This window comes from Cydia splendana, chromosome Z, assembly GCF_910591565.1.
Source record: "Cydia splendana chromosome Z, ilCydSple1.2, whole genome shotgun sequence".
Classification (NCBI taxonomy): Eukaryota; Metazoa; Arthropoda; class Insecta; order Lepidoptera; family Tortricidae; genus Cydia; species Cydia splendana.
In genome coordinates, this window is record NC_085987.1 from 2,789,895 (window position 1) to 2,813,619 (window position 23,725).

General features: G+C 44.9%; 1 protein-coding gene across 1 annotated transcript; it reads left to right on the forward strand.

Moving 5' to 3' along the window:
- Positions 1-265: 265 nt before the first annotated feature.
- LOC134804663 (histone-lysine N-methyltransferase EHMT1) lies at positions 266-22,678 on the forward strand. Its single transcript, XM_063777775.1, has 20 exons — positions 266-1,146; positions 1,598-1,721; positions 2,927-3,139; positions 3,619-3,681; positions 5,790-5,914; positions 6,470-6,672; positions 6,877-7,079; positions 7,875-8,074; positions 8,228-8,395; positions 8,485-8,654; positions 9,021-9,184; positions 11,247-11,408; positions 13,666-13,729; positions 14,429-14,562; positions 15,012-15,156; positions 15,504-15,662; positions 16,748-16,864; positions 16,958-17,077; positions 19,883-20,067; positions 21,141-22,678. Exons 1-20 carry the CDS (start codon positions 444-446, stop codon positions 21,244-21,246), a joined length of 3,528 nt encoding a protein of 1,175 aa, XP_063633845.1. The 5' UTR covers positions 266-443; the 3' UTR covers positions 21,247-22,678.
- The last annotated feature ends 1,047 nt before the right edge of the window (positions 22,679-23,725 follow it).

Consider the following 23,725-nt stretch of genomic DNA (forward strand, 5'->3'; position numbering starts at 1 on the left):
TTGTCTCTCGATCGGTGGAAGGTGGTCCGCCATAAATCCGTTAAAGTCGCAGCTATAAGTGAGAGCGAGAAAGAAATGCTGACTGGATCAAGGTTGCAGTCTAGTACGCCCGTCTGTAAGAACTTTAACAACTTTTAGCCATTTCACACCTTGCGGCACTGAAGCATATTTGAGGTAAGTGTGAAACCATTTTTATACCTCATTTACGCCAATTGTCCATGTCACTTTCTATCTTGTTTATGTCACTAATCAACTTTTATTTTGTGTTTTGTGTTGGATATTTGGATTTACTTTATTTAATTAATTCTTTAGTAAGTGGGTAATTTATAAATCAAGATTAGCGTTATACAGTTTACTTTTTCACCTTCAAGATGTTAGCGTCGCGGAAAAGTATGTGTTTCATATGAAGAAAGTGAAGGTCTTCACGAGTATTTTGTTTTGATATGCAAAGGCCCGTGAATGAACAGTGCGAGAGTGAGGCCCAATCCGACCTCGAGCGCTCTAGCAACATGCTAGCAGCGCCTGACAACAAGAAGAAGACCGAGCTGGACAACTCCGATGCGAAACCGAAGGCAAGTGAAGAGGATCCGAAACCACGAATAGTGCTCACATTTCGCTCCGAAAAGACAGGAACGCGTTCTAGCAACATGAAAATCGTTTCGGCGGAAGAGAAGCAAGAGGAAATCTCGCCGCGGCGTTCCACCCGCATCAGAATACCTGTCATGTGGGATTCCGAGGAGGAGACTGAGTTTACGTCGCCCAAGAAAGAAAAAGCTGTAAGCAGCGTGTCGGAGAACGAGGAAGCTTCCGATGGGAGCACTCCCAAACGCTCCACACTTCGGAGAAGCAAGGAGTTCTCTGATAACGTCATCGCTAACGCCATCGCTAGGAAAGAGAAGTATAATGACCCTGGACCTCCAAAGAGGCCCTCTAGACAAATAAAACCGACTCCTAAGGTGCTAGGGAATAAGGAGCTGAGGTGGCTGCAGTCTCAGCCACAGAGTAATGTTATAGACAGGTCAGAGGAGGGTGTGATGACCCGCAGGTCGGCGCGGAGGAAGAGCTTTGAAGCTGTGGAGGAGAAGAAAGTTGAGAAGGTGTTTGAGGAGGAAGAAGATATTGAGGCGGAAGAGATGGAACTAGAAGGTAGGTTGATTTAGTAATTAATTTATTTTGCCGAACAATATTAATGCAAGCACTTAACTGGTCAACTGAATAAATGTCTACTGTTTTGCTGTTTGTTATAGAATAATTTGTGACATTTTCTGTCCTTGTTTACTCTGAAAAGTGAATATATAATTTGCAGAACTTGTGAATATAAAAAATAAATCAAATGTTGATTTTTGTGTCCAGTGTTATGCATAAAAATAGATTTTGATTATTGGCTAAGAGTATGTAACTCACCATATCTCACTGCTATATCCGACATTGCCAGTCCTATTTTTTTTTAATGGTGTTTTACTAGTTTTGCCAAATCTGATTATGTCTAAACTAGCTGATTGAAGATAATAAAAAAAGTATTGAAAAAAAAACTTATCTATTCTTCAAAATTATCATTTCTATATGAAATCATATTCACATATTTAATACTTTGCAGAAGCCCAGACAGAGGAGGCGGCAGTACAATCAAACAATGTGAAGAAACTGAAACACCTCTGCGAGCTGGGGCTCCGAGCCATCAACCCTGTTGGCCTGAGTGACAGCCAGGAGGCTGAAGACAGGTGATTTGACACAAAAGTTAACACAATGTCATTTAAGTGATACTTTACTTTATAGAGCCTCCAGGCCGTCTAGCATAAGTTGCGTTCTCGCGCGCCAGTCCATACTGGAAGCCGCGTGCGAGAACGCAACTCATACTAGCAGGTCTGATACCCTCATCATATTTTATCCATATTTCACCATCTGAACTTTCATTGTGTAATAAAGAGTTCCAAATTCATAAACAAAACAAAACAACAGCTTCTGGGTCTCAGCAGGTTAGGTATTATATCCGACCAATACAAGTTGAAGAAACGAGCATGCTTCCATCTTAAGACTGGCAACACACTTGCAAACCCTCTGGTGTTACAGGTGTTTATAATTGCTTACCATCAGGGGATTTGTCTGCTTGTTTACCACATATAAAAAAAACAGATGCCAACTACTTTCATTGTTCAAATTTAGGACCAGAATATATTGCACTACCTCATTCCATCTTAGTACATTCATTTTTAGGGTGCGACTCTGTCCGTCCGTCTGTCCATCTCTCACATTGCAAAATATCTCGAGAACTGCTTAAGCTATTGGATTGAAATTTGGAATAGTAATGAGTGTTATATTGACATGTGGGTAGATGAGAAGATCTGCAGGTACCCCCAGTTCGGTTCTAACTAGCAAGCCAGCACACGTACGTAACATTCTGGCAACGGGATATAATTCGGGAATAGGCTGGCTATCCCAGACACATTATAAGAATAAGAATAATTTATTGAGAAAACCTTATTGCTAATGTTACATTATGCGTGAACTTTTACATTTTACGTATATTGTTACGTGCGCCTGAACTAGGAATATAATCCTGTATCTTGGGCAAAGAGATAATATACTAATTTAAAGAACAATAAAACAAATTAAAATCATGACCATAGAGACATAAATAGGTATTGAATTATCTTACATTTAGTAACCAAGTATTGCTGTGTAGTGTCTATAATGATGATGCTCTCCTGACCGATTTCGGCCACAGCGACTGTGTGCTCTGGAGTCGGCAATTTTTAACTCGTGTCATTAATTAGAGTGTAGCTGATCCACTCTCTGGTGCGCCCTTAAGTGGCTCACATACCCTATCGTGTTTATTTTATTTATGACATTGAAAGTGTTATGCGTATTGAGGTAGGTATATAAAGAGGGGCCAAAACTTCAAAGTCTATTTATTTTACATCAACAGAGACGAAGACATGGAAGAGCTAGAAGACGAGGAACTGGACGAAGAGCTCATCAGCAAGCTAGCCGAAGCGGAGACCGGTTCCGACGAGGACGAAGATGATGACGACGAGTTCTTCTGCGAAGCGGACGCGTCGTGCGGCGAGAGGCCGAGGAGGTCTACCAGGCTGTGCTCGGGATATGGAGAGGAGGATGACGACATGGCAGAAGATGGAAAGTGAGTAGCTTGCATATATTATGTGTCTGTTTTAGCACTAGTGATTGCTCTGAGAAGACCAAACCCAATCATCAATCAATTCATTGAAAATCAGAGTTGGCAACAGTATCAGCCAATGCCAACCCTAAATTACCTTACCTTAAACCCTACCCCTAAATTCACAGTTGATGCCCAACTTCGCCCAAGTAAAATTATAAATTAATAATTTCACCAGCAAATAGATATCCATGCCCTTCACTACATTTACTATTTACCAAATCCAGTGGCATAGCGTGCACTAATCTAGCCGTGGGTGAAGTCGCATCTGCGAGGCCCTGCTCTTTGAATGTGTATTTCCCGAAGTAAAAGGTAAAAGGGTTGGCCCGCGGGGCCCCCTTAAGTGCGAGGGGCCGCTTCGCCCACGCCTAGCTACGCCGCTGACCAAATCGTATACATACATATATCTAAGTATTTATTTATGTGATTTACCGTTCGTACAGATCACAGCCGCGACGTTCATCAAGGATACCTAAGAGTGTAGAATACTTGTCGGACACCGAAAGGTAAACCGATGTATATAGCGTTCAACTAGTGGCCAGGAATGTAAACTAATTTGTACACACTTTCATCTCACTATTTATATGAATATGCTAAGGTCAATACGGGTAAGTGTGGCTGGCCTTTAAATTAAGGCTTGTTTACACATTGATTAGTGTTTAATGCGAATCCATACATTTGCTACTTTCGTTTAGTGGCAAATGTGTGAACTGAACTTACACTAATCAATGAGTAAACAAGCCCCGGTATGAAGGCCACTTTTATCCCCCAGCCACGAATTTTAGAGTCACGCTACGCTAACTCTGTACCGTCGGCTCGAACCGAACTTTAAGATACGTCAGTTAATAGATCTGGAAACGATATGGATTAGATATGTCAGTGCCTACTGAAACATCTAATCCATATCGTTTCTAGGTCTATTAATTGACGTATTTTAAAGTTCGAATCGGCTAGCGGCGTGTTGATAGCACTAGAGTTTGCAAGTGTTATTTCGCCGCTATACTTACTCAACCTCGTATCTGCAACACTCATTTGATGACAAAAACACCCGTATTCCCAATGAAAGAAAAGCGACATTTCCATCAAATGATTGTTGCAGATATCAGGTTGAGTAAGTATAGCAACAATTTTAAGTATATGATAACATTCCACAATATGTGCTATCAAACATGGTGCAGACTAGCTTAGCCTGACCTGACTCTATCCGTATTGACCTTACATTTGGGATGGTGAGTAAATGGCATGTCGTCATATATTCAGACGAGACACGAGCTGCTTACAAATGCTCCCTTTTTAATTTATCTTTTAAATAAAATAAACATTTGAACGCCATCTTCTTACAGTGTCCTTCTGTAAGAAAAAACAAAAATTCGCGGTTTACATTTTTGGCCAGTTGTATATAAAATCATATTCAGTAACTCGCGGTGTTTCATAGGTTCTCGCTTGGTTTAGTTCGCACTGCTATTAACACTTGCTTCCAGGTATTCGGATTTTTTTCTGGGCACTATTTTATTATGTACTTAGTTTGCTTCTTTGGCTGTGTAAAAGGATAATCATGACAAAACTATCCTAGAGTCCGTAGACGTGCACGTGCGTGTGCGCTGAAATGTTAGAACTGTGCACACAAGCGGTCTGCCGTCTCTTGTAAACATCAGTATATTACATCGCGGCCAACGAACACGTGTACGCACACGTATGTGCACTTGTGGTGTGCCCTAATTACACGCCGAAGAGTGAATATGTATGTGGTTTTGTAATGTGTTTGTGGTCAAATGTTCTTTGGCTATAGACATTACCTGTTCCTGTTGATTGTATTTTATATTGATGGTAACCTCATGGTAATATAAAATAGTGCCATTTAGTCCATTTCATCGTGCAATTGATCAACAAAGCCTGAATATAATAATATTTATATATTATTCTGTTGTAAGCTTATCTAAATCCTGACCAGTAATATATGTCATTGTCAAGAGGGCGCTGTTATTCTCATGTATCAGTTCAGTATAGTATGAATTCTTAGTTCCAGTGTAATTCCGCAACATGGCGCGTGATTATATATTCCTGGTCAGGCTTCAACAATTTTTAGTTTGTTTTATACTAATGAGGTGGCATCTCGGATATGGCGTAAACTCGTAGTAAAAGCAGAGCTTCACGCCGCTTTGGTATAAAATTGCTAGGCTTCATAATACAAATGACCATCATGTTTGCTTGAAATTATCCATATCGGCTACGTTGACTGACTTTTTCTAAGCATATTAAAATTATGGTAAACGGGGTACCTACTCATGTATTATTAAGTCGAATAATCGCTAGATATGAATCGATCCGTTTTTGAGAATCTTCAACTGAAGCACCGACTCTAATGCCGTCTGTACACACTCGATCGTCGAGAGATCCCGAGACAGGCCGAGAACGAGCGTATACATACTGCTCCCTTCTTATCACGCTGTTACTCGTCTCGTCTCGCGCTTCTCCGATTGGATCGGGGCGGTAAGAGGCTCTCGACGAGTGTGTACAGCCGACATAGTGATCGAGCGCACGACGTGTAACCCGTTTGAAATAATTTGAATATGTCCGAGTCTCACGGAAGTTTTATAGTAATTTTTTTATTCAGCAGTAGGAACCCGGCGGGTGCTGATGATACGGAGGCTGCATACCCGGATGAAGAGTCTGGTGTCACAGCAACCTGCTACTGCGAGGCAACCAGTAACGTCTACGCCTCGCCTAAAGACTTGGACGGTCAGTCTTATAACTTGCTCAATGTGGATAAGGCCAGACAAACTCTTTCGTTGCTTCTTAATTCGTGATTCCACCAGTGTGCGGCACAAGCATATTCAGTACAACAATGCTTAACTCGTGCACTATGTGTATAGTTGATATTTTTTAAGCTAACCGTTTAGAACCATGGGCTCTCATAGTTTTAAAGTCTCATACGCTATGATGGTCTTCTTAACCAGAAATTGTATACGCCATTCTTCTCCACATTGACTTTAAGCTTGAAAATTTTAGACAAACTGTCAAACTGAGTTGATGAATTCAATATCTACCATCGCCTACACTCTTAATGGACAATTCTTATTGCAAAATCTCATAGCCTTAAAAATGGGATGATGTGAAATGTTGTCAATTTGATTTAGGGTTCCGTACCAAAAAATAGTAACCCTTAATGTCCGTCCATCTGTCTGTCAAATCGGTTAATATCTCGAGAACTACTTACTCTATCGATGTGAAGTTTGGAATAGCTATGAGCGAGGCTAACCCAGGCGAATTGAAAGTGTTATTTTTTTTATATAGCGGAGCCAGTGTTTTGCCAAGCCGTGGACCTGGTGGACGGCATCCGCGTCGGCTGCTCGCACAGCGCGCTGCGCACGCCGGCGGGCCTGGCGCCGCTGGTGCGGAGCGGCCCGCGCGCGCCCTACGTGCTCGCGTGCGAGCAGCACAACAGGCAGCTGCGGCTGCACATGGCGTGCGCAGCCTGCGGCTGCTTCTGTACGCAGGTGGGTGAGCTCCGAGCGAAGCGAAGCATAGTGTGCAAATTATTCTTAATTTCGCTAAATGTCATGGAAATTACGTAGTGAAGGTGAGTGTGTTGTAGAACAATTAGACATTTGTAAGAAAGGGATAAAACATAACATAAGTGAACTAAATCGGGCCTGTAAAGTATATGAATAAGGGGGTAAATATTCGTCCGTCTTCCCCAGGGCGTGTTCTACCGCTGCAACAAGAACCACTACTTCCACGTCGACTGCGGCATTTCCAACGACCCGAAACAGAAGCCCGGGTGCCCCCACTGCGGCGTGTACTCGTACCGATGGCAACCGGTCAACAGGGAGTGCCATAGAGTGCGGATCACGGCTAAATGTTCCAATAAGAGGGTGTTCTTGCCCGATCAGAGGGTGCAATGGTAAGTTCATTTCTAACTACAGTACAGCTCAAAAAACCGGCCAAGTGCGAGTCGGACTCGCACACGAAGTGTTCCGTACCTTTACGCAAAAAACGGCAAAAAATCACGTTTGTTGTGTGGGAGCCCCCCTTAAATATTTATTTTATTTTGTTTTTAGTATTTTTGTTGTTATAGCGGCAACAGAAATACATCATCTGTGAACATTTCAACTAGCTAGCTATCACGGTTCATGAGATACAGCCTGGTGACAGACAGACAGACGAACAGACAGACAGACGGACGGACAGAGTAGTCTTAGTAATAGGGTTCCGTTTTTACCCTTTGGGTACGGTAAGTATTGTGCCGCGAGCGACTCAAATGTACAGCGCGCAGTTTGACAACGTCAAATATTGTAATAAACATTTTCTTTTTCACGAAAATGCCAAAATATTTTTCCACGAATATATATGACCTCGCTTCCCGAATGTTTCGTAATGTTTTATTGTTTTTAAATATTTTTCCACGGATGCAAGAAAAAAAATTTAAAAACGATAAAACATATTCATTTAAAAAAAGATGAAGGATTGCGTAGCATTGTAATAAATATTTATAAACATTTTTCGTGACATGACTGCGGTACTGACATTTTATTTTACTTTACATGTCGTATGCACACTACATATTGCCATTGTAATTGGTTTGTAGCGGCACTATCTTAGGGCTAAAACGAACCTTGCTAGGCTTTGCATATCTATTAACAGATAAGGCATATCCATTCTTTGTTTCACCGATTCGTCAATCTCTTTTTTTCTACAGCACACCAGCATACCTTGGCTTCTCCACGCTGGACCCCGCGAGCTTAGAACAAGACCCCATAGTCCCTCCAGACCTACTGCCGACGCTGACGGTGGACCTCGAGGGTCTGCGGACACGGGACCCCTCGGCTACGGACGCGGGTGATCTTTACCCCGCTATACTGGCGAGGGCTAAGGCTGACGAACTGCTGCCTATGATAGGTGAGTGCACGGTCGCCATGTAACGTTATAATGACCCTACAACCTCTAGGACCTAGAGTCTAGGTGATGTTTAATCGAGGGTCTGAATCGAGGGTATTATGTCATATGTTATAAAGTAATATATTAGTCGTAATTCATAATGTTTTGTTGCAGTGTCCTGCCCCGACATAAACAAGCCCGTGACGCCTGGCGGTGGCACAGTGGCGCACGCAGCGGCCCGAAGAGGCCTCCTAGCCGCACTCTACCTCGTGCAGTACGCGGGCGCGAACATGGACGCGGAGGACGCGCGCTCGCTCACACCGCTCATGTGCGCCGTCAGAGGTGGGTTACCTTCAAGGCTCAGTTCAGAATGTTGTTGTTACTAGTGGTGTGACTTTGTAATATTTTATCTAAAATTGTTATTCTTTCAGCGCTCTCCAAAAAGACCCAATCGAAGCCCAAACACACCGACTCAGACGTTGAAATGGACGCGGACCCAGAGAGCGAGAAGGAAGACGACAAGAGCGAGACGGGGAGCGACGACGAGCTGCTCAAGGTCATACGGTACCTGGTCGCCGCCGGGTGCGACGCCAATCGGCCTGTGAGTGTTTTTAATTTTAGAATTAAATGAAGAGAGAACGAGAAGGAAGATGGCAAGAGCGAGACGGGAAGCGAGGTCATATAGTGCGTTATAATCTTACAATATTTAAAAAAACGAAGGGGGGATAGCTAAGTGTGATATTCCATCTGTCCAATTTCTTTGTCCAATGTGTATTTTCGTCTCACATTGTGCTTAGTGAGAGAGTGAGACGCAATGCACATTGGACCAAGAAATTGGACAAGCGAAATACCAATAACATAGCTTAATATAAATCTAATTGTATCAAAATATTTTCTATGTGTCGTCATCTATAAGTACTTTCGTTTTAAAGCATAACTTGTATTTTACGAGTATTTTGTCCGCCAGGGTCCCGAAGGCATGACGGCGCTCCACACGGCCGCCCGCTACGGACACAAGGAGGCGTGCGCCGCCATCTTGAGCTCGGCTCGGTCGCAGGTCGACCCGCGCGACCACGGCGGCTGGACGCCGCTAGTGTGGGCGGCGGAACACTCGCACGCCGCCGTCGTCAGGTACAGTGTGTAGTCATGTAGAGTACTGCAGGGCCCCGAGGGCATGACGGCGCTCCACACGGCCGCCCGCTACGGGCACAAGGAGGCGTGCGCCGCCATCTTGAGCTCGGCTCGGTCGCAGGTCGACCCGCGCGACCACGGCGGCTGGACGCCGCTAGTGTGGGCGGCGGAACACTCGCACGCCGCCGTCGTCAGGTACAGTGTGTAGTCATGTAGAGTACTGCAGGGCCCCGAGGGCATGACGGCGCTCCACACGGCCGCCCGCTACGGGCACAAGGAGGCGTGCGCCGCCATCTTGAGCTCGGCTCGGTCGCAGGTCGACCCGCGCGACCACGGCGGGTAGGATGCCGCTAGTGTGGGCGGCGGAACACTCGCACGCCGCCGTCGTCAGGCACAGTGTGTAGTCATGTAGAGTACTGCAGGGCCTCGAGGGCATGACGGCGCTCCACACTGCCGCCCGCTACGGACACAAGGAGGTGTGCGCCGCCATCTTGAGCTCGACTCGGTCGCAGGTCGACCCGCGCGACCACGGCGGCTGGACGCCGCTAGTGTGGGCGGCGGAACACTCGCACGCCGCCGTCGTCAGGCACCGTGTGTAGTCATGTAGAGTACTGCAGGGCGTCGAGGGCATGACGGCGCTCCACACTGCCGCCCGCTACGGACACAGGAGGCGTGCGCCGCCATCTTGAGCTCGGCTCGGTCGCAGGTCGACCCGCGCGACCACGGCGGCTGGACGCCGCTAGTGTGGGCGGCGGAACACTCGCACGCCGCCGTAGTCAGGTACAGTGTGTAGTCATGTAGAGTACTGCAGGGCCCCGAGGGCATGACGGCGCTCCACACGGCCGCCCGCTACGGGCACAAGGAGGCGTGCGCCGCCATCTTGAGCTCGGCTCGGTCGCAGGTCGACCCGCGCGACCACGGCGGGTAGGATGCCGCTAGTGTGGGCGGCGGAACACTCGCACGCCGCCGTCGTCAGGCACAGTGTGTAGTCATGTAGAGTACTGCAGGGCCTCGAGGGCATGACGGCGCTCCACACTGCCGCCCGCTACGGACACAAGGAGGCGTGCGCCGCCATCTTGAGCTCGACTCGGTCGCAGGTCGACCCGCGCGACCACGGCGGCTGGACGCCGCTAGTGTGGGCGGCGGAACACTCGCACGCCGCCGTCGTCAGGTACAGTGTGTAGTCATGTAGAGTACTGCAGGGCCCCGAGGGCATGACGGCGCTCCACACGGCCGCCCGCTACGGGCATAAGGAGGCGTGCGCCGCCATCTTGAGCTCGGCTCGGTCGCGGATCGACCCGCGCGACCACGGCGGCTGGACGCCGCTAGTGTGGGCGGCGGAACACTCGCACGCCGCCGTCGTCAGATACAGTGTGTCCACCATCGCGACCGCGGAAGCATGAGTAAAGTGTCTAAACTTGACGTCAAAGTGTTATTCCAACAATACGAATCATAGGCAATCTAGACATCGTAATTTCAGATGTTTTTGAGGTTATCCGTTCGTTACTACGATTATTGAAAATATTAGAAATGATATTGCAGTGGTTATTTGTTTGATTTCAATACTTTGTGAGTTTCTTTAAGTATACAACAACATTTTAAGTGATTAATTATTGTGTCATTCCATAGAAAAGTGTGATAATGTCTTCGAGAAGTGTTTGTTTACATGATAGGATAATTAAGGATGAATACACTTTAGAATGGTACGAAATAAGAAATGAACGAAAAATTAATGAGACTAGCGATGATATACAGGTGCATGCCATTAAGTTTATAGCTTACGTTTTTTAGACTCAAGCATGATAATACCAAATTTGACGTCGCCGTCTAGACAGAGCAATCGTGCGAGGGGTAGGTCGCACGCGCCCGAGCTGCACACATCGCCATTGCTAGTAACTCGGTACTACTTACAGGGCTAGCGTGTCTTATAGTAAGTGTAAGTCTTGGGCAGTTGTGTAAAAGTCTGTGACTGTGTTCTAAGCAAACATCAAAGGCGTCGGTCCACTTACTTTTTACACTGTGATTGATAACTAAATTAGATTACTGTATATTCTGTTACCAGATTACTCCTAGAGCACGGCGCGGACCCCACGGCGACGGATATAGAAGGCAACGCGGCCGCACACTGGTGCGCCCTGGCCGGCCACGGGCCGTGCCTGCGGCTGCTGGTGGAGGCCTCCCCGCGGGCCGTGGCCGCCGTCAACGCGCACAGGGACACCCCCCTGTAAGTACTCTATCACTCCTAGTGCACGGCGCGGACCCCACGGCGACGGATATAGAAGGCAACGCGGCCGCACACTGGTGCGCCCTGGCCGGCCACGGGCCGTGCCTGCGGCTGCTGGTGGAGGCCTCCCCGCGGGCCGTGGCCGCCGTCAACGCGCACAGGGACACCCCCCTGTAAGTACTCTATCACTCCTAGTGCACGGCGCGGACCCCACGGCGACGGATATAGAAGGCAACGCGGCCGCACACTGGTGCGCCCTGGCCGGCCACGGGCCGTGCCTGCGGCTGCTGGTGGAGGCCTCCCCGCGGGCCGTGGCCGCCGTCAACGCGCACAGGGACACCCCCCTGTAAGTACTCTATCACTCCTAGTGCACGGCGCGGACCCCACGGCGACGGATATAGAAGGCAACGCGGCCGCACACTGGTGCGCCCTGGCCGGCCACGGGCCGTGCCTGCGGCTGCTGGTGGAGGCCTCCCCGCGGGCCGTGGCCGCCGTCAACGCGCACAGGGACACCCCCCTGTAAGTACTCTATCACTCCTAGTGCACGGCGCGGACCCCACGGCGACGGATATAGAAGGCAACGCGGCCGCACACTGGTGCGCCCTGGCCGGCCACGGGCCGTGCCTGCGGCTGCTGGTGGAGGCCTCCCCGCGGGCCGTGGCCGCCGTCAACGCGCACAGGGACACCCCCCTGTAAGTACTCTATCACTCCTAGTGCACGGCGCGGACCCCACGGCGACGGATATAGAAGGCAATGCGGCCGCGCACTGGTGCGCCCTGGCCGGCCACGGGCCGTGCCTGCGGCTGCTGGTGGAGGCCTCCCCGCGGGCCGTGGCCGCCGTCAACGCGCACAGGGACACCCCCCTGTAAGTACTCTATCACTCCTAGTGCACGGCGCGGACCCCACGGCGACGGATATAGAAGGCAATGCGGCCGCGCACTGGTGCGCCCTGGCCGGCCACGGGCCGTGCCTGCGGCTGCTGGTGGAGGCCTCCCCGCGGGCCGTGGCCGCCGTCAACGCGCACAGGGACACCCCCCTGTAAGTACTCTATCACTCCTAGTGCACGGCGCGGACCCCACGGCGACGGATATAGAAGGCAATGCGGCCGCGCACTGGTGCGCCCTGGCCGGCCACGGGCCGTGTCTGCGGCTGCTGGTGGAGGCCTCCCCGCGGGCCGTGGCCGCCGTCAACGCGCACAGGGACACCCCCCTGTAAGTACTCTATCACTCCTAGTGCACGGCGCGGACCCCACGGCGACGGATATAGAAGGCAATGCGGCCGCGCACTGGTGCGCCCTGGCCGGCCACGGGCCGTGTCTGCGGCTGCTGGTGGAGGCCTCCCCGCGGGCCGTGGCCGCCGTCAACGCGCACAGGGACACCCCCCTGTAAGTACTCTATCACTCCTAGTGCACGGCGCGGACCCCACGGCGACGGATATAGAAGGCAATGCGGCCGCGCACTGGTGCGCCCTGGCCGGCCACGGGCCGTGCCTGCGGCTGCTGGTGGAGGCCTCCCCGCGGGCCGTGGCCGCCGTCAACGCGCACAGGGACACCCCCCTGTAAGTACTCTATCACTCCTAGTGCACGGCGCGGACCCCACGGCGACGGATATAGAAGGCAATGCGGCCGCGCACTGGTGCGCCCTGGCCGGCCACGGGCCGTGTCTGCGGCTGCTGGTGGAGGCCTCCCCGCGGGCCGTGGCCGCCGTCAACGCGCACAGGGACACCCCCCTGTAAGTACTCTATTACAAGAATTTTATTAACTTGCAATGTATCTATGTATGTACGTAAGTTTTTGTAGGGGTCAAATCTTGCACATTAAATTTGACTCACTTCCCGACTTCCAATGATGCAAAAAAATTCCAAACATAAATATGTACGTAAGAAGGGTGACCCTGCAATATGATGATGATGCTGCCCTAGCAGGAGCTGGCCCTAGGAACTCTGTGATAAACAACGAAACTTGTGTTTGGGGTTTTTGGTATTGTCTCGATGCGTATTAGTTGCCAGTGGAAAGAAAAGTACAGTCAGCGGTAAAATCATGTTACCAAAAATGAAATTTCTACCAAAAACTTATTCTATTCAAGTTGGTGCAAAGATAGCTTAGGGTGGTATTCCACCTGTCGAATTTCTTAGTCCAATGTGCATTACGTCTCACTCCCTCACTAAGCAAAATGTGAGACGCAAATACGCATTGGACAAAGAAATTCTTAGACGGAGTCTATAATTTTTGGCGGTAATATTTGTTCACTTATTGCAGACACGTAGCCGCGAGACAAGGTCACTACGCGTGCGTCGTCATATTGCTGGCACACGGAGCCAGGGTAAGTGCCCCTACGCCTCCACCCTTAGAGCGTTTAGTTACTGGAGACGCCTTGGCTGTCATTTTCTGTATAAAATAGTCTGCCGATTTTTGCGGAGGAGGGGCTCGTCAATTGTACGGAACGTACAAATAACCATGTCAGGTAAACGTCAGTCCATACAAAAGTTTGCACAACTGTGCAACGTTTTCGGCAGAGGAGTAAGCTCTTAAAGGTGGCTCCGGTTATTAAATGCTCTAAGCCTCCACCCGGCCTGCAATCCCGTCCAGAATTAGATAGAAGTTAAATCAATTAACTTTTAAAGTACCATGCTACAAAAATATTTAAAAGACAGATACGGGCCTTCGACGATTGACGCAAATATGACATAGCGTCGAGCGCTCTGTTCACAGTTCACAGGGAGGGGAGAAAACTAAAGTCTGACCAGGAATATATGTTCACGCGCCATGTTGCGGAATTTCTCTAGTACTTTTTTTTATACTACACTGAACTGTCATTCTGTACATGAAAATAACAGCGCCCTCTTGATAATGATTTATCGGTCAGACACCTGACGTTGCTCTCTCTTCTGATCATCTCATAATTGATGAATGAATACATATTTAACATTACACACCAATCATATAGTATCGATGCGGTACGATGTAATTGGCGAATATCGCTATACTTATCGTATAAAGCAAGCTTGTTGAATACTTTCAGACCGACGTGGAGAACATAGCGGGCGAGCTGCCAGTGGAGGTGTGTACGGGACAGTGTCAGACCGCCATCTCGCTCAACATGCAAATGGCGATCGCGTCGAGAGAACAGCTAACGCGGTATAAGATGCTATCAAGGTTAGTACGAAATTAATTGCCAAAGTATTTTTTAATGGCCCGTTTATAGTATCCCATTGCTGGACAAAGGCCTCTCCCCTTGATCTCCACAACTCCCGTTGTTGTGCTTTTTCCGGCCAGTTACTGATGACTGAAGGTGTATAAGTTTTGAATTTATGAAAAAACTTTTTTCGAAATAATTATTAGTCTCAACTCAATATTTAGCCGATTATTAAACAGCACCACCGCTCATAACAGCCATAGGACAACTCATTCGATTCTTTATCGTATACATTCAAAAATTCACGGACTACATTCAAAAATTTAAAAAGTTTTCATAGGACTGTTTGTGTGTTTAGGCAGCATGTAAACGCCATTAAAAATACATTTTTTATGAACATTTGACGATTATAGTGTCCACATTTAGTCACTTTAGTCGGTGTTAACTCAAAAATACCTACCCCCCACAGTGACATATCCAACGGGCGCGAGCCGCACCCCATCCCGTGCGTCAACGAGGTGGACGACACGCCCGCCCCCGCGGACTTCACGTACGTGGTGCGCCACGTGATGCCGCGACGGGTCGACGTCGATGACACCATCGACACCCTGCAGGTACCTATTTGTTTAGCACCGACACTAAAGTGTCATTCTATGGAACTTGCTAACTATGTAATCAAACCGCCATATTGAAATAGTCAAAGAATGATGAATTTACTAGTGACTTTTGTTTACATAGTTAGCAAGTTCCATAGAATGACACTTTAATTTACTAACCACAGCGGCATATCTATAGACCACCTCAACTACTAGACGGAGCACATGAGACAACGCTATAATCGTAGCATTTAACAAGTAAAATTGCACCTATGTGTGGTGACCTCGTGGTCTCTTTAAACGCTTCATAACACAATGTCTGTGTAGTCTTTGCATCCTATATCCACTTTTACTCTCTTCCCCAGGGCTGCACGTGCACGGACGGCACGTGCTCAGCCGACACGTGCTCATGCCAGCTGCTCGGCGTGCGCCGCTGGTTCCACAAGGGCCGCCTTGTGCCCGACTTCCCTTACCACGAACCGCCTATGTTATTCCAGTGCAACCACACTTGCGGATGTAATAAGGTGAGATGAACGTGTAACCGGCTAGCTAGAGCGGTAAATTAAAACTAGGTTGTTTATAGTAAACAATATAATATAAAAATATGTACAATAAAATAAACTAATTTCTGTCAGTACTTGAATCTAAACCAATAAAATATCGTCACTGGCCTTAACGTTCTTGAATCCCATTCTTTGTCGAACCGAACGATCAACTTAGGCCGCGGGTGCGGGAATCAGCTTTGGCAACGCAGGCTCAGCGAGGTCCGTGGATAGAGAAAAGCTTCAGCAGCAAACGTCCAAATAATAAGCAGCAACAGTAATAAGTAGCTCTTCAATTTACAGGTAGAAGGAAGGGCTGGAACAATCGTACGTTCTTAGACTTGTAGTTGAAACCTAACCCAAGCCTTATTTCGTTACGAGAACCGGTGACGTACATTACGTACAAATAAGACTTGGATTAGGTTTAATTTCAACATAAACCTAAACTTAATGCTATATACAATTATACAAACTTTACCTGCATTAGTGGCAGCCCTAGTATTAAACTTTATCACTAATTATAACCATACAGTCGCATTAAAATAATAATTACAGAATTGTGCTATTCCGACAACATTTCCAAAGGAAAATTTTACGAAGAAAAAACAAAAGACGGCGAAACCCTTAGTTTTTTTATTTACAACCGGCCAGTGCGCGCGGTGGCTGCACATGCAGGTTTGCCAACGGTAACGAGAGAGAAACACAGTCTCGTGGTACAAGGGCTGGCTAGTGCCCCCTACCATGACCCTCCCATACTGTTTCAGTACAACCACACTTGTAGGTACAACGAGGTAAGGCTGATTCTGTAGAACTATAAGACATCGAAAAAGTTCAATAACCAAACGTTAAAATGGTAATGATTTGGCAGAAGGATTCAAAATGGCGGGCGGTCGATTTTAAGTTACATTGCGAACTGTTGAGGTGACATCCAGTTCAGCCGATCGATGAAATACTTTATGTGAATTCTCGCACCGTCTACATGAGCCCTAAAACATTGATATTATTGGCATTATTGTCACTTGTGATTACCACCCATTCTCTAGGTCTGAAATTTCCTTTTTTTACAGAAACTGTGCACGAATTCGGTAGTGACCCGCGCCACGGAGAACGGGTCCATGATGATCCGCGCCTGCGTGTTCCGCGCCGGCGGCTCCAAGGGCTGGGGGCTCCGCACAACGGCCAAGGTACCATTATTAATTCTAGCCAGTGTAACAGTAACTGATAATGTGACCCTTATTGCAAAGCAAGGTAATCTACTATTTGCTATTTGTGTACAGGTCCTCCGAGGGTCCCCGGTGGCCACGTACTGCGGGGAGCTGCTCACCATGGGCCACGCCGACACGCGCTCCCCCGACCACTACATGTTCGCGCTGGACGTGAAGCCGGACCTGCTGGAGGTAGTCACATTACTTTTTAGGGTTCCTCACCCAAAGGGTAAAAACGGGACCCTATTATTAAGACTCCACTGTCCGTCTGTCTGTCTGTCACCAGGTTGTATTTCTGTTGCCGCTATAATAACAAATACTAAAAATAGAATAAAATAGATATTTAAGTGGGGCTTCCATGTAACAAACGTGATTTTTTTGCGTAATGGGTCAGAACCCTTCGTGCGCGAGTCCGACTCGCACTTGGCCGGTTTCTTTTAAATTGAGTAGCTATCAGGTAAAATGTTTGAAATAATAAATGTCAGGGCGTTAGAGTGCATGTTCAACTGGTCAGATATTGTGAACACCTTGGCTGCTCCGATATATCTGATGGCGACTGTACTTGCGTAATTTTTAGGGTTCCGTACCCAAAAGGTAAAACGGGACCCTATTACTAAGACTTCGCTGTCCGTCCGTCCGTCTGTCTGTCACCAGGCTGTATCTCACGAACCGTGATAGCTAGACAGTTGAAATTTTCACAGATGATGTATTTCTGTTGCCGCTATAACAACAACTAAAAACAGAATAAAATGTGACGTTCCACGGGAAAAGGTACCTTATGAGGGTTTCTAGTTTCGGAGATATGAAATGTTTTGTAAAGAGGTGAAAAAATGCTCAATTTTTTTTTATTGTGTGATCTGAAACCTTAATGCGTAACGTTTGTTTACCTGTTTTTATTTTTGTTAAAAGTTAGTTATAAGCCTAGTAATGTCGTCTCAGAGTTTAGTAGAAAAGGTACCTTATGGAAAAAAGATTTAAAATTCCCAAAAAAACTAGTCAATACGGGAAAAGAAGTTTGGTAGAGAACTGTATTAGCATTCTGCAAAACTAATTTGATAATTTCAGTTCTGGTTGGGGCGCCTCGCAAATATTATAACCGTACATCGACCGACATCACAAATCCAAGTAGCCTGCTATTATACCAAAGTTACTCTCGTCAAGTCTTTCTTAACTAGAATAATCTTCATTTGGTTTGGTCGCATGCAGTAAATCAGCCATTGGTTGGTGCTGAAAAATGCCAATATCCGACGCATTACCTTATGGAATATCTGAGGTCATTGAACCTCAATGCCGCTTATCTTCAATAGCAACCGAAATATATTATTGATAGGAAATAGACGATTTATACCATCTTAACCCCAAAATATTATTAGTTTATCCTAACTGTTCCATCATCATCATGCCTCATCATGTAACTTAATCACAAGGTACCTTTTCATTACATACAAATTATTGGTCTTTTTAGGGTTCCGTACCCAAAGGGTAAAACGGGACCCTATTCCTAAGACTCCGCTGTCCGTCCGTCCGTCCGTCCGTCCGTCCGTCCATCCGTCCGTCCGTCCGTCTGTCACCAGGCTGTATCTCACGAACCGTGATAGCTAGACAGTTGAAATTTTCACAGATGGTGTATTTCTGTTGCCGCTATAACAACAAATACTAAAAACAGAATAATATAAAGATTTAAGTGGGGCTCCCATACAACAAACGTGATTTTTGACCGAAGTTAAGCAACGTCGGGCGGAGTTAGTACTTGGATGGGTGACCGTTTTTATAGATAATGGTACGGAACCCTTTCATGTGCGAGTCCGACTCGCACTTGCCCGGTTTTTTAAGATTATTATGACGAAGAACTAATTAAATTTGGGGCAGTTTAATGTAAATTAATATTTTCTATTCATAAAAGATAAACTGTAATATGATTGATATTTTGTAGTGATGTATTATTAGATTTATTTCCATAAGGTACCTTTTCGTAAATGTATGGAGCAAATACTGTTATTGTTATGTAAGTTTAAAGTGGCATAAGGGGTTAAATATAGTATTTAGTTGCGGTTTTAGGATTTATTTCATTTGAATGACAGAATTTCTTTCATATGTGCTCAGAAAAATTGATTGTGTGTCACATTAAAAGTAAAAATATTCAATTTTGTGATTTTATATGAAAAAGTCAGAAAATACATTTTCACCTCTAAATCGGTATTGTTTTTTGCTTAAACTGTCTGTCAGTGTCGTTTTCTAATAGATAAAATTTAAATCTTGAGAGCTCATTGCAATCAATCGTGAAAATTAAATAAAACTTTATTTTCAAGAGATTGGTTAGTATACACATAAATCAGTCGATATCAAAAGTTTCTATTTGCATTACAGAACAAGTCGCAATATTTTTTTAATCTCAGATATATAAGGTATTATTATTTGTAGTCAACTATGTAACTTACTTCAGGAACATAGTTTTTTAGGCGGCTAAACTTAAAACTTCTCTATCGTAAAGTTGCTCATTTCACAACATTATTTTCAAAAAATCATATCTCCGTAACTACGCAACCTAGAAGGTTGATCTTTTGTGTTATCGATAGCTTATTTATTGTAGATTACTGGGGTATGCATAACTCCATACCCGCCATAAGGTACCTTTGACCGTAGGACGGCACAAATAAAGATTTAAATGGGGCTCCCATATAACAAACGTGATTTTTGACCAAAGTTAAGCAACGTCGGGCGTGGTCAGTACTTGGATGGGTGACCGTTTTTTTTTGCATTTTTTCCCGTTTTTTTTTATTATGGTACGGAACCCTTCGTGCGCGAGTCCGACTCGCACTTGCCCGGTTTTTTGGGATTGATGGATGATTAAGTAATACGGTAATAACTTTTTTTTTTATTAAGATCAACCAAAATATACTTGAAGGAACTGTAATAAGGACCATCATTTGACGCGTGAGGGTATTGACTGCGTGACAAGCTTAGGATGATATTTCAATAACTTTCGTTTCTGTACAGCAATGCGAATACAAAGTCCAGCTGTGCGTGGACGCGGCGCGCTACGGCAGCGCGGCGCGCTTCATCAACCACAGCTGCCAGCCCAACCTGGCCCCTGTGCGCGTGTTCACCTGCAGCCGCGACCTGCGCCTGCCGGCCGTGTGCCTGTTCGCCACCAGGGACATCGGGCCCGGCGAGGAGCTCTCGTGAGTACACGTGTGTCGGTCACAGTGTCCGCGTTTCCCTCGGTTACCACGACCTATATTCTGTATTGTGCCAGAATAAATATGTAATAGTACTACCGTACAGAAAGGACACTTCCTACAAACCGACGTTGACAGTTATTCAGGGACGAATCATGCTGTACCTTTTTAATGTATAGCAATATCAAAGACATATGTAACTCCGTATAAGATGAATGAAGTCTAAGGAAAAAACGTGCCTCGGAAATCGAGCTAGTCATTCTCGGATAGATGGCGCACACACCTTTGGCCTATGCTCGACTAGATGGCGTTGACGACACCGTTTCATATTTAACAATTTTATCACATAGATATCAGTGAAAGAACATGGGTCGAAATGATATAAAAATAAATATATAGATTTAGATATTTATTCTCATAATATTAAATTACATTATAAATTATGCTAGACTAATCTACATGAATTTATATTATGATCGTCATTCATATTTACATAATATACATACATTTATACATTATATATAAATTTTTTTGATAGTTGTATACATTTTCATTTTGAGTTTTAATCGTGTGTCGATAGATGGCAGTAAATTTACTGTGCCTACAAAATTTACTATAACAGGACCCCTCTATACTATCTATTCTCTTTGGCAATATATAGTTGGTCAAGCAGATCTTGTCAGTAGAAAAAGCGGCAAATTTGTAAAATGTAGGCGCGAAGGGATATCGTCTCATAGAATATTTGAATTTCGCGCCTTTTTCTACTGACAAGATTTGCTTGACCATCTATACCTTTAGGCTATTTAGGGTTGTCATAATTCAAGTCATTATCTTATCTGTGGTCGTGGACGAAAGGGAGGTCAAGTTGTGTCAACCCTAATAATTGCTCGGAGCAATGCTGAGCCGAACGGAGCCGAAAATACCCGAAAGGAGGAGTGCCATCCCACTGACAGTACCATAAAACAAAATAAATTCAATTCCATTTTCTAATACCATTGATTGATATTGGACTACCAATTTTTCTTGTATGGTGGGCCATTAGAAAATAAATATGCATAAATTAATTTCCCTTCCAGTTTCGACTATGGTGACAAGTTCTGGTCGGTGAAGTCCAAATGGATGAAATGCGAGTGCGGCAGCCCGGAGTGCAGGTACCCGCACCAGTCCACCGACGATGAGTAAGCCGGGAAGCACATCACCTTAGCTACAACATAGAGACTGTACCACACACACCACCTCAACCATAGTATAAGAAAGGTGTCTTTTAGTACCAGTAGTCTGACAGCTGTCACTGACGAGTTAACACACACTTATCAATCTTATCATACTCTCACGATTAAAAATAGAAAAACAAAATGACTACCGGTCAAAGTGATATAATATTTACAAAAATGTAGAGAAACATTGGTGTCAGTGAAAAGTACACACTAATATATATCTGCTAAATTAGCCCAAGAATTGTCTACAAAACTAGCGGACCAGCAAAGGATGATAGAGCTACTATCCGAACAAATTACGAAGCTTGAATCAGTCAAATCCCAGAAACCCGCTGAGAAGACTCCGCCAACCCGACGCGCCTTCACACGATCGGTAGCGAAGCAACAAGCCAATACCAAATGGCTCCTTAAGCCAGTTGAGGGTAGATGAAAACATTACAAGATCAAATAATGTAGGTTAAAGTCAGGTCGTTCAGTGACAGATACAGGTGGTTTTGTATTTGGTTGGTTAACCAATAAATGTTACAACTACCCTAAAATGTACAAATTATTTGTTTACTTTTATTTAAACACCTAAAGATACAGAGTATAGGACAGAAAACACGTTCGGTGACTGTTGCATGTTGCATGTGTTGTCTTACAGGGGCCCATTTCTCGAACGGTATTAGACTAATATTATTAGTCCACGAACTGTCAAGTCGTATGGGTTACCATGGCAATACACTAATAATATTAGACTAATAACGTTCGAGACATAGGCATTACAACTAATATTACAAGCGGAACTCCTTTTCTAATTTCACTTATTAAATAAGGAGTTCCGCTTGTAATATTAGTTGTAGTTTGTTATGCAACATGGCCCTGGTCTTACTTATTTATTACTAGCTGTGGCGTCTGTGTGTTGACGTGTGCTTTTCTTTTACGTATATCGTAGAGAAGACCAACTAGCATTGAAATAGAAGTATTGTTTATTTAGGAATTGTATTGAAGTCTTTAACAATAAGACGTTTGTAAGAGTTAGAAAATGCGTAATAGATTTTACTTTTAAATAACGTAAGGGACTATAGTGATAATTTGATATAAGTACCATATATGTATAAAAATATACATAAGTAAAATATTTGTAATAATTTTATATATATTGGCAATACGAGTCAGTGCATATTTTTGTTAGGTACTCGTACTTATATGTATTGATTATTTAATGTCGCCTTAGCTTTGTATTTATTTTTAAATCAATTAAAACTTTCAAAAAAGCGCTTATATGTTAATTTTATTTTCATAGTTTTTGTAGCAGATTAGTTTAAATCGAAAATATCTCAATTCAACTTTTCTATATTGTAATATAAACATGTAAGGAACTATTATAATAATGAGAATACAGTAATGAAGTATGATGAATTTGTTTTATTTTGTTTGTCTAAGTAATATAATTAACACCTGTACTTAACCTTTCATATGTGTGTGGTGGTCAAAAACCGTGAGTGCAACCCTCGCGGGTGTGCTGTATAGAGCAGAAAAAACCATTTTGGATAAAATGCAAAAACATGAGTTTGATGGTAATAAAGATTCGGTCATGATTCTTATCATATTATACACAGGCATATGGTAAAAGAATTGGCTACTTCCTTTGGTTCTCAGTTTACATAGGATGGTGGTGACTACTTATTGCAATAAATTGATGTTCATTTTCAACATGAGAAAGATTACTGGTACTTTTGAAAAATCATTCCAATATAAGGATTTTTGTAAATTTTACCACCATATTGACAATTTTTTCTCGCTCATTCAAATTTATGGTGGAATAGGACCACAGAAAAGATCAAAAACTGTATAGTTTTGTTTCCGTGGGTAGGGCCTATATATTATACTACTCTTTGGGGTAGAGCCACTATTTTTCGTGTTCTACAATTATTATTTTTTTAACTACCCATATTTTTACTGCCTTATTAAAAAATCAATCTTATGAATTTAAGCAAGGGCTTGTTGCACATCAACGATTAAACATTTGATGTACTGACTTAAATAAGAACACCTTGTAATAATACCATGGCTGCAATAAATGATTATGATTATGATTACTATTTAAACATACATAATATTTAACTATTCAAAATCACGCTATAAAGTTTATTTCAGTCTGTAACCAATATTGTCAACAATGTTAAAATAATACTTACACAAAACCTTAAGAGCGCTATTACATTTCGGCGTTGAGCGAGTTTAGGTATTTTACGCGCTGCGGCAGGCCGTGCGAGCTGAGTATGCCGATCCCTTCTACCACACTCGCACTACAATGATGGATTAAACATTCTTGATCCTTCGCGAAGCATATTGAAATCAACCATAACAACACTAACTGTACTTAACTTTTAAAGTTCTAAAACTGTTATTTGGTAAGTACGAAAATACTAAATGCAGTGCAAATGTACATAGGGGCTGTT

Coding starts and splice junctions, on each gene's coding strand:
- LOC134804663 (XM_063777775.1), top strand. CDS start 444: ATGCAAAGGCCCGTGAATGAACAGTGCGAGAGTGAGGCCCAATCCGAC. Junction 6,673..6,876: donor GCGGCTGCTTCTGTACGCAG/GTGGGTGAGCTC, acceptor CGTCTTCCCCAG/GGCGTGTTCTACCGCTGCAA. Junction 11,409..13,665: donor GCGCACAGGGACACCCCCCT/GTAAGTACTCTA, acceptor CACTTATTGCAG/ACACGTAGCCGCGAGACAAG.